The following is a 10837-nucleotide window of genomic DNA, read 5'->3' as shown; positions in this document are numbered from 1 at the left end:
TTTTTTTTTTTTTGCAGTTTTTGGCCAGGGCTGGGTTTGAACCCGTCACCTCTGGTATATGGGGCTAGCGCCCCACTCCTTTGAGCCACAGGCGCTGCCCAAATTCCAAAACATTTTTATCACTCCATACCCATTATCAGTCACTCCCCACTTCCCCACCCCCAACCTCTGGCAATTACTAATCATCTATCTCTGTGGATATACATGTATTTTAGAGACAGAGTCTCACTTTGTCAGTCTTGGTAGAGTGCTATAGCATCACAGCTCACAGCAACCTCCAGCTCTTGGGCTTAGGCGATTCTCTGGACTCAGCCTCCCGAGTAGCTGGGACTACAGGCACCCACCACAACACCCGGCTATTTTTTTGTTGTTGCAGTTTGGCTGGGGCTGGGTTTGAATCTGCCACCCTCCATATATGGGACCAGCGCCGTACTCACTGAGCCACAGGTGCCGCCCTATCTCTATGGATATTAAAAATGCCAAATATTTCCTTCTCTATATCCTTTTAACTTTTGTAAAAGTAAAAATTAAGTACCTAGCACTGGGACAGGCATATAATATGTACTTAACACATTTTTTCTATGTGTGTGTAAATGGATGGGTAAGATGGACAGATGGATGGAGAGGGTGTACCTTGTAGATAGATGTCCTATAAACTTATTCATTCAGCAAGTACTTATTTGCACTTTTGCACTTGAGAAAGAAATGGGCTACAGAGAAAAATAAGATATAATTCTTGCTTTCAGGAAATTTACCATCTAGAGGGAAAGAAAGGCATGTGTACCACCTATTATAAACCCTAAGCAGAATGAAATTAGAGTTTGTATTAGAACAAGGGTTGTGGAAACTCAGAGATATTAACCTGTAGAACCTGGAGAAAGTGTTGGAGGGAGCACTTGAAGATTGGTGAACTGGGCACCTGTAGTTCCAGCTACTGGGGAGACTGAGACAGGAGGATTGCTCGAGTTGGAGGCAGCAGGGAGCTATGATTGTGTCACCCACTGCCCTCCACCCTGGGCAACAGAGCAAGATCCTGTCTCCAAAAAAAGATGGGTGAATCCTAAAAACCAAAACTTGGAGGCAGGGAGGGTATGGTGTTAGACGGGATCACTGGAGACAGCCAGGTCTTCACACCCAAGTCAGGACCTTGTCCTACGCCTCCATGGACTGTGAACAGACTTGATTATAGAGAGGCTATAAACACTGGGTTGTAGGTAACAGAGGCCAAATGAGAAAAGCAGGGGAGAGGATAAGGCAGGCCAACTCGTACCAAGGCTATGTTGTCTTCTAAGCAAGAGCACCCTGAAATGTTTGTGTCATGTCATCACAGGAGAGATCAGAATTTGTGGGCATCCTCACATTTGTTGTACTCTTTAGTGTTGTATTGAATTGCAAGAGCAGGGCTTGTCTTTTCAGTGCTTATACCTACAAAGGTGTTGTTAGGGCCTGAGTGGAAAGGCAGATGCCTGCTGAGGGGCATTTGATGGTGTGGGCTGAAGGAGAGAATTCACTTATAATCCGCCCACCCTAATCAGACCTAGTTCTTGGGGAAAGTCTCTGGAACTAAAGGAGATAACTGTGAGATTTTCTCCTGGAGACAGGTGGCTGAGGGGAGAGCAAGGTGGGGTGATCTGGGGGTGCTGATAGCAGAGACTTGCAACCAAGGCAGCAGGACCCAAAGAGATCACTGAATTCATTCTCCCCATTTTGCAGATGGAGAGACAGATCCCCAGTAAGATATCACCCGGGGTTGTTTATGGAATTAGTAGCAGAGCAGGGATCATTTCAGATCTCCACCTGAGCCAGGGCCTCCAAAAGAGAGGGGTGGAAGGAGCTCTTGCTTCCTACCCTACCTCCCACAACAGCCCACTGGCTCCTCTTAGCATCATGCTCCTTTCTCTAAGCATTCCCCAGGTCTGTGGGTGCCCACTGTAGGGATTCAGAGACTCTAGGGGACAGTCTTGCCTCAAAGGCCCCACAGAGAGGTAGGGGGAGAAGCCAGTCAAGCATGCAGAGGTAAATATCACCCTGTTAGTCTGTGCCCAGGATCCCAAAAAGGCCTCTTGAGATGGCGCTCTGAAGTGGGGCAGATTCCCTCCAGAGGAGGTAGACTGGAGTGGGCATTGGAACTCCCACCTCCACCTGAGCAATCTGGCAGAGATGGGCAGGGAGGATGCACTTCCTGTAGAGGGTATCAGGGAGGACTAGAGAACCTCCAAGAATGTAAGGTGACTGGTAGGGAGGTGGGTGAAAGGGCCAGCCCGTGAGCCACCTCCAGTACTCACTTCATTCCCTCATCAGTTGCTGGAGCCCTCAGGTAGGTTAATTGTGATCCCGAAGACTGTGTGACCCTACCAGAGCTAGAAGAGAGTGTTATGTGTGAACCTTTCCCAAGGCTCCAACACACAGCTGACCACCTCCCCTTTCCCTCATGTGACAGTGGGGTTAATATTTGCCTTCAGCCCTTCCCTGACCCCTCCCACCATCCACCCACTATAGGGGCAGCCCTGGAGAGAAGTCTGGAAATCTAGATCAGACTTTGTTGCTACCCCTCTGAGATACCTGGGTGTTTTTTGCTCCTGTGTGCCTCCCTCCATCCCTCCCTCAGAATCCCACCTTTAAGGATTGTTAAGGGCTCCAATGAGGTGACAGACATGAATGCCTCAGACTGGTTTCTGTCCTCAGGGTGAGAAAATGGCCTTCAGAAGCAGGAACAAAAGCTGGACCTCAGGGTCAGTGAGAGAAGGGGCCAGAACTCCTAGGCAGAAGCTGGCCTGGGGGTGGTCCAGAGGAGGGTGGTGGAGGTTCCACCTTGCCAGACACCCATTATCACTGGTAAGAGTCCCACTGGCCTCGCAAGATTCACACTCACGTAACCCTTGAGCCTCTCGGTGCAGCTACAGTGATGATCACAGTGTAACTAGGGGTGCCAACAATGTCCTGGGACCATGCCCTTTAGGAGCATTGCCTCATCTTCACCACATAAGGCCTCCAGAGAAGTAGGGGATTCCAGTTGCGTGGAGGACTGAGAAGGGCTGAGATGATGATCTCAGGCATTAAAGGAGGGCACCCCTGAAAACATGAATCCCAGGCACTGAGGTACTCTTAGACTGAGGCGCGATTGTCCTCCCTTCCCGAGACCCCTTTGGGCGAAATAGGAGCCGCTCTTTCCATCCAGCCCCACCTCTCTGCACCTAGGCCACGCCCACTCGAACGACCTACCGTGAGTGAATGGGTGTGGCTATGTTAATAAGGCCGCGCTTCACACGCGCTGCTCCGGCCTGGCGGCGGAGCCCAGGCAAGGGAAGGCAGCGATAGCCATGGCTGGGGCCCTGGCTGGCCTGGCCACGGGCTTGCAGGTCCCACGGATCGCCCCGAGCCCGGACTCGGACTCAGACTCCGACACAGACTCGGAGGACCCGAATCTCCGGCGCAGCGCGGGCGGGCTGCTCCGCTCTCAGGTCATCCACAGCGGTCACTTTATGGTGTCGTCGCCGCACAGCGACTCGCTGACCCGTCGGCGCGACCAGGAGGGGCCAGGGGGTCTCGCTGACTTCGGGCCACGCAGCATCGACCCCACACTCACTCGCCTCTTCGAGTGCTTGAGCCTGGCCTACAGGTGAGGGCGGCTCTGGGGCCCGACGGCCTCGGCTCTCCTTGGGACTGTGCGCTGGGGCTCCAAACCTCCTCGCTCACCCGAGCCTGGACACCTCCTTCCCCCAGCCCCGAGCGTTCTCTGACCTCGGCCCAGCCCACTGGCTTCCGACAGACCTGCGAACATTCTGTTTCCTATTCCTCACCACCATTACTTCATCCCCGGGCAGACCGCCTGCCCTCCACCCCCTCCCTAGGTCCACATCGGGCCCGTCGCTGTGGTCCTGGCTGCTCTGTACCTCCCCACCCGAAATGCCAGGCGTCCCTTGCGTTCCCGGGACCCTAGACTATCTCCACCCCTCCGCACTCTCCACTGACCCCGGGACTGCTCCACCTGACCACCTGGGCTCTCTCCTATAGCAGCCCCGGCCCCAGACCCACTCTATTCCGGCACCTTGCGCCTTTGGTTGCCCATTCTACCTCCTCCCAAGTGCCGGGACACGAATAGGTCAAGGGTGGTGGAAGGAGGGTGCCTCAGGGTGGCCCTAAGAGGCGCAGCTCGACGGGGTTCCGGGCCACGACCCGGTAGGGGGTGTTACAGGCCGCGTGGGACGGGTGCGCAGGAGGCCTGGGCTCGCCCGGCCGGGTCGCCTGTGCTAGGCTGAGTGCTCAATGCAAATTGAGACCCCTGCTTAACTTGGGCTCCTGGCTTCCGCTCCCCGCCCGCGTTTCAGAGGAGGGCGCGAACCTGAGTCCTGGCCCAATGCCCTGGAGCAAAGTTCCCCGGAGCACACCAGGATAAATTATCAACCGAAAACTGTAGGGGAGAAAGGGAGATCCGCCGTCCTTGATCTTTTCACTGAGTAAATATCCCTCTCCTTCCGCAGCCGTCTCCTCCCCTTCTGAGAACCGCTTGATAGAGACCGCCACCTGTAGCCTAAAGGGGAGCGGGAGCTGGGGTGGAGATTGCTAGGGAGTGTTGCTACCCCCAACCGCGGCCGTCAAGCTGCGACCCCATTGGCTGGAGACAGAGTAACCTTGGCCCACATGCTCTGGCCCCGGGCCCAGGTCATGTTGCAACCTGATCGTCCAGGGCTCCGGACCCATGTGGAAAGTTCAAATTCCCGTCTCTTCTGTCCCTCTCCGCCCCCGCCACATCACGAGACTGCTTGGGACAGGGCATCTAAGGTCACAGGATGCAGGCACCCCTCCTCCTGAGGGTCTTCCACCCTCTCTCAGTGTTGGCTGCCTGCTATATGCTACACACCATTCTGCTTGGGCCGGCTCACTTCCACCCCAGACCAAGGATGACCAAAAAGGGAGGTTCTGGGGAGGGGGCAATGTAAGGGGCAGAGCACACTCAAGAGCTGCACCCCTAAGAGGCTGACTGTAGGTTGATGTAACCCCAGTTAGGAACAGCTGGGGTTGAGAGGGCTGTGTTTTCTGCCCCCAAACAGCCAGAATACTAAATCTCTGGCCTGCCCTAGGTATCAGCCTAAGCACCAGGGCTGGAGGGTGTGGTAGGGGGCCACCATACCAGAGCAGCTTTTGCACTTCTCCTTTTGGTAGAGGAAAAACACAGAAGTCTCAAACTGGGACAGTGTTTTAGCCTTCAAAGACTCCCAATTATAGGGGTTCCTGGAAGGGAGAGGATTTTGGAACTGAATGTCCCAGGGGAGTGACTAGATAGGAAGGGGACAGCATGTAAAGGGTCCAGAAGGCAGTGAGAAAATGTGGCTGGCTTTTACCCTCCAGGGCAGTGTGGGCAAAGAGGGGACTTTTCTAGGAGGACGTGTTCTTTGGTTCTGTGGGTGGAAGCCCCAGGGGGCAGGTTCTGGAGGCTTGAAGAAAGCACTTGTTCCTTCTTCGCTTGTGCATGGCTAGAGCTGGCTAGAAAGAGTGGCCTCAGGGATGTGGGGAAGCAAGTACAAGTACTACCCTATTAGGGGTGCTCTAAGGGTAATTCCTGCAAGGTGAGGGTAGGGAGCTGAATTAGGAGTTCTAAGATTTTTCCCACCCCATCCCTAAGAGTCTCAGATTTTTCTGTTCATGGCAAGAAGTTCTTGAACCCTGGTCTTGGGCTTTTTGCTCCTCTAAGCTGGGCCCCTCTCCTCACAGCCCCAAATCCTTTCCTGCTGGGCTTGGATATTGTCACCTTCTCATCTCCCCCAGACCTCCCTGGGCCATAATATAACTTCAAGGGAGAAAAATAGGAGAGGAAAGGCAGGCAGGTTGGGGGTTGGATACCAGGTCATCAGAATAGACTGGGAGGTTGCTGGGATACAGGCAGAGGCAACAAACTCAGAAGTCTCCCACTCCCCCACCCAAAAGAAGCTGGCCCAGGAGGTATCAGAATCTCCTCTACCCCCACCCCATGTCTCCCTACTAGACAGATGGTGTTTATCTAACTCCAGGAGGGAAGGGACCAGCCAGTGGGCCAGAGCACTGGGCTGTGTACCCTGTTTGGGTAATGAGGCCTGTTGTCCCCTGGGTAGCAGTCTCTCAACCCCACCCCAAAGCAAACACAGGAACTTGGAGACCAGAGAGAAGAAGGGGTCCAATGACCAATGCACCCAAAGGGCTGCACAGAGAGGGGCTGAGAAGTCAGACTGCCACCCACCCACCTCTCACTGCTGGGATAAGGGAGAGCACCCAGAAACAAGGAGGCCTGGCTTTCTAAAATACTAAATCTTTGGGCCTAAGCCTTCCCATCTGAGCAAGGGGTAGGGAAGGTGGGCCAGAGGGGACTTATAACAACCCTGGTTGTAGGTGATGAGGAGGGAGAGAAGGAGAGACCAGCAGGGGTCTAAGCCCTGAATGTCTATGACCTCTCCTGAGTAAGCTTCCCAGAGGCAATCAACTTGTCCTATTATGCCTAGTAGCACCCTCCATCCTGTGAATGTGATGCATCACTAGGGTTGGGGTAGGGTGCTGGCTCCCCACTGCCTCCCACTCCCCATGCTAGCTATCTTTCTTTGAGCCCTGAGGGTTCATTGTCTTCCATGTATCCCCATGAAGGGCATATTTTCCAGCTGAGTCCACATCACCATCCTGGGATTCTGGATGGGGCAGACCCCCAAAGGGCTCTGAGGCCACCACCTGTCAAGAGGCTCCCTCTCCATCCAGGCAAACATACCCATCCCTGTGCCTCTCCTGAGCCTAAGGGGATCTGGGTGAGTCCCTGCTGTGTGACCCTGGGCAGGTCTCTTTCTCTTCCTGACCCTCAAGAAGGTCATTTCTTACTCTCCTTAAGTGAGAAATAGCTCTGAGAACTCTCCCCAACTAGCCCACAGGACATGCTTGTGAGGCCGCTGGATGCTGCTGTTCATAGGATGGAGCTGATAAACAGGTTCTAGCCTCCTTCAACTCTAGTAGTAGATTAACAAGCAGGTCTCTCCAGAGAACACAGGGCCCCGGGAGGGGGCTGGAAGGGTATTTTAAAGATCTGACTCTCAGGGTAGGAATTTTAGGCAGGTACGATTAAGGGGCCAGATTTGAGGGGTCCCTCAAATTCCAACCATAGTGGAACGCCTAGTGCATGAGAAGAATGTAGAATCCCCCCTCCCCTCCCCTTCCACTTATTCTACCCCTGTGCTAATCCAGCCCTCTCTCCCTGACAGTGGCAAGCTGGTCTCACCCAAGTGGAAGAATTTCAAAGGCCTCAAGCTGCTCTGCCGAGACAAGATCCGCCTCAACAACGCCATCTGGAGGGCCTGGTATATCCAGTGTGAGTGGGCACCACAGGCCTCTCCAGCCAGGAGGTGCCTTCCCCAGCCAGAGGGCTCTGCCCAGGAAAACCCTGGGGACCCTTAGGGCCAGCACCAGCAGAGTGCTTCTAGTCTTTTGGGAGATCAGACCCCAACCCCAATACCAGATTCTGATCCCCAGAGGGTTTGGGGAATATGTCCCAAGGGTCCTTCTTTCTACTGGGCAAAGCAAAGGCTACCTTCAGAAGCACTAAGGTAGACTGAGATTTAGGGGACAGTTCAAATCCCATTCTGCATCCATTTGTGTAGCCAGATGCCTCAAATGACAGAATAAAAGGGGGCATTAGACACCATCAGGGCCAGGTGCATCGCTTGGTAAATGGAGAAACTGAGGACCCTACATGAGTCTCCACCAGCCTTTCATTCAAGTCCTTCCTGAATACCCAGCAGGTGCCCACTGTGGCCAGAGAAGCTGTGAAGTATAGTGGAAGAGACTCTAGACTTAGGGTTACCCAGAATTGGTTTCCTACCCTATCTCTGCCCCTTTCTGGCTAAGTGACTTCAGCCTAGGTGCCTAAGTTCTCTGAACTTGTATCCTTATCTATAAAATAAGCCAATAGCCTGACACAGTGGCTCATGCCTATAATCCTAGCACTCTGGGAGGCCAAGGAAGGCAGATGGATTGAGCTCGTGATTTCAAGAGTGAGACTCTGTCTCTAAAAATAGCCAGGTGTTATGGCAGGCACCTATAGTCACAGCTACTCGAGAGGCTGAGACAAGGGATCCCTCGAACCCAAGAGTTTGAGGTTACTGTAAGCTATGATGCATGGCACTCTATCAACAAAATGAGATTCTGTCTCAAAAAAAAAAAAAAAGCCAATAGTCCTACTTTTCATGTTTGGTAGGGGGACAACAGGTATGAAAGGGCCTGGCATTAAATTGGCGTTCAATAAATGATGTACCCTTAAGGAGGTCACAGTCATTCAAAGATACCCCTATTCCTGGCCTCCACCTGCTGTGGCAGGGCAGTAGAAGCTGAGAGGACTTGGGCCTGTCAGCCCTTTGTAGAGACCTTGTACAGCCCAGTGAAGTCCTGCTACAGGATCAAAGGCTGCCCTGGGTTAGGCATAGTGGCTCATGCCTGTAGTCCCAGCACTTTGGGGGGCCAAAGAGGGAGGATTGCTTGAGGCCAGGAGTTTGAAACCAGTCTGGGCAACACAGCACGACTCCATCTCTACCAAAATAAAATAAAATAAAATTAGCTAGGAGTAGTGGTACCTACCTCTAGTGCCAGCTACTTGAGAGGCTAGGGCAGGAGAACTGATTGAGTCTAGGAGTTGATGGCTGCAGTGAACTATGATCACACCACTGCACTGGGTGACAGAGTGAAACCCTGTCTCAAAACTTTAATTTCTTTTTTTGAGACAGAGTCTCACTCTACCCTGGGGTTGAGTGCCATGGCATCATCATAGCTTACAACAACCTCAAACTCTTCCTTTTTTTTTTTTTTTTTTTTTTTTGCAGTTTTTGGCCAGGGCTGGGTTTGAACCCGCCACCTCCGGCATATGTGGCCAGCACCCTACTCCTTTGAGCCACAGGCACCACCCATCAAACTCTTATGTATAAGTGATCTTCATGCCTCAGCCTCCCAAGTAGCTGGGACTACAGGTGCCCACCACAACGCCTGCCTAGTTTTTATATTTTTAGTAGAGATGGAGTCTCGCTCTTGCTTAGGTTGGTCTGGAATTCCTGAGCTCAAGGTATCACCTGCCTCATCCTCCCAGAGTGCTAAGATCACAGGCATGAGCCACCACATGAGGCCACACCTGTCTCAAAACTTTAAAACAAAAAGGCTATGCTGAGCTGGGAGCACAACCTAGGAGGGACCACATGCAGTAGTCTCTGTGCGGGCCACACTGGATTCCATCCAAGTAAGGAGGGGGAGTGTTTTCTGGTTTCCATTCATCTACATACAGACACTTGAATAAATCATCTTATTTAAGGCTCCTAGCTACCCTGGGAGATAGGTATTAATATCCCCCCAAAATCTGAGGCTCAGAAGATGAGTAACTTGTTCTGTTTCACAGAGCATAAAAAAGAGCAGAGCTAGTGTAACTGGAAGTCTGGGGCTGTCCAACTCTGCTCCTTTTCTGCTCCCACTGGCTTCCAGTCCTAGTCCTCTCTCGAGAACAGGCAGGTTATCCAACAGGGCAGTGGCTGAGGTTTTCAGGGAAGTGGAAGGTACATGCTTTTTGGATGCCCTCTCTGGGTCTCTGCCGTTTACTTTCTTTCTTTCTTTCTTTCTTTCTGACAAAAATGCCATTCAGAATCTGCCATTTCTGAGAACTTGCGTGACAGGCCCTAGCCCAAAACTGGGAAGCTGGTAAGCCAGGAGTAATCAGTGTCTCCCCTCCCCCAAGATTTCCCACTTCCACCTTCCTCCCACAGCTGGATGGGACACAAATCCTTCACTCTGCAGAAGGAATTTCTGATAACGTTGGAGGCCTGATGCTCTTCTCTCAGACATACTGGTCTCCAGCTATTGCACAAATTGCTCAGAGGACCCCAGGTTCTGAGTCAGACAGCTGGGTTTGAGTCAAAGCCCTACCATACCCCAATTGTGTGGCCTTGGGGGAAGTAGGCCTTCAGCCTCCCAGAGCCAAATCTTGCTCAGCTGTAAAATGGGAACAATGATAGGTCTTGTTTCTGAGGTTCACTGTGAGCTTTCAGTGGGATCAACTATATGTTAGCGCAGAGCCTGGTGCGCAGAAGGGCCCCCTGAAGGTGAACGGCTGGGTGGATTGTTAGTGTGAAAGTTGCAGCAGTGCATGGCTGGTATATAACAAATGTCAGGCCGTCCCCTTCCTACACACCAAAGATTTAAAGGTGGGCTGCAGCAGAGGGAAAGGACTTCAGGCTCATCCCCTTCACATGGTTTCTCACCTTTGGCTCAGCCAGGAAGGGCTCTGCCATCTCTCTGCAGGCTCCTGGTCTCCCAGATCCTTCTTTTCCTGACCCACATCTCACTGTCCCACACTCCAAAATCCTCTTGGTTTCCTCCAAGCTTCCAGGGTACTTTGCACCTCTCATGGGCAAGAAGGACTTTCCACTTTGCATTATCTCTGTTGTTTGTTTGCTTTCCTTATCTCTCCCCTGAAGCTGTGAGCACCCCGATTTATCCATGTATTCCCTGTCCAAAAGGTTGTAAGGCTGAGCTGAATGAATAGACAAACTTATCAGTGTTAAACAAAGCCTAGCCCAGAAGGCCACATTGTCATAGTCTTCCTGTCCAGGGCACTGGGCCACTCATCACTGGCTCTCTGGAGGCCCTACACAAACTTATTCTTTCCTAGTGCCCATTTCCTTACCTGGGAAGCCAGGGGGAGATACTCTTGGAGACCCTTCTTGCTTCTCTAGGCCCCTGGGAGTCTATAAACCTATGGGCCTGTCTCTTTGTTTTCTTTTCTTTTCTTTCATTTTTTTCTTTCTTTCTTTTTTTTTTTTTTTTTTGAGACAGAGTCTTACTATGTCGTCCT

The 10837-nt window shown here is 52.2% G+C and overlaps 1 protein-coding gene across 5 annotated transcripts in view; it reads left to right on the top strand.

The window, feature by feature from the left end:
- Window positions 1–3261: 3261 nt before the first annotated feature.
- Window positions 3262–10837, top strand: part of MLXIPL (MLX interacting protein like) — a 20123-nt gene continuing 12547 nt past the window's right edge. For 3 of the 5 annotated variants that reach the window (XM_023515691.1, XM_012807890.2, XM_023515690.1), the window contains exons 1-2: window positions 3262–3619; window positions 7215–7321. In XM_023515691.1, the coding sequence (XP_023371459.1) occupies window positions 3321–3619; window positions 7215–7321 (406 nt within the window). In that variant the 5' untranslated portion in view covers window positions 3262–3320. Of the gene's footprint in view, window positions 3620–4351; window positions 4458–7214; window positions 7322–10837 lie in introns of those variants that run through there. The other 2 variants (XM_012807889.2, XM_023515692.1) reach the window with 2 other exon arrangements.

The sequence above is a fragment of the Otolemur garnettii genome, unplaced genomic scaffold (assembly GCF_000181295.1).
Source record: "Otolemur garnettii isolate 467f Iridium unplaced genomic scaffold, OtoGar3 scaffold00077, whole genome shotgun sequence".
In the NCBI taxonomy this organism is placed as follows: Eukaryota; Metazoa; Chordata; class Mammalia; order Primates; family Galagidae; genus Otolemur; species Otolemur garnettii.
This window is presented reverse-complemented; position numbering and strand designations above follow the sequence as displayed.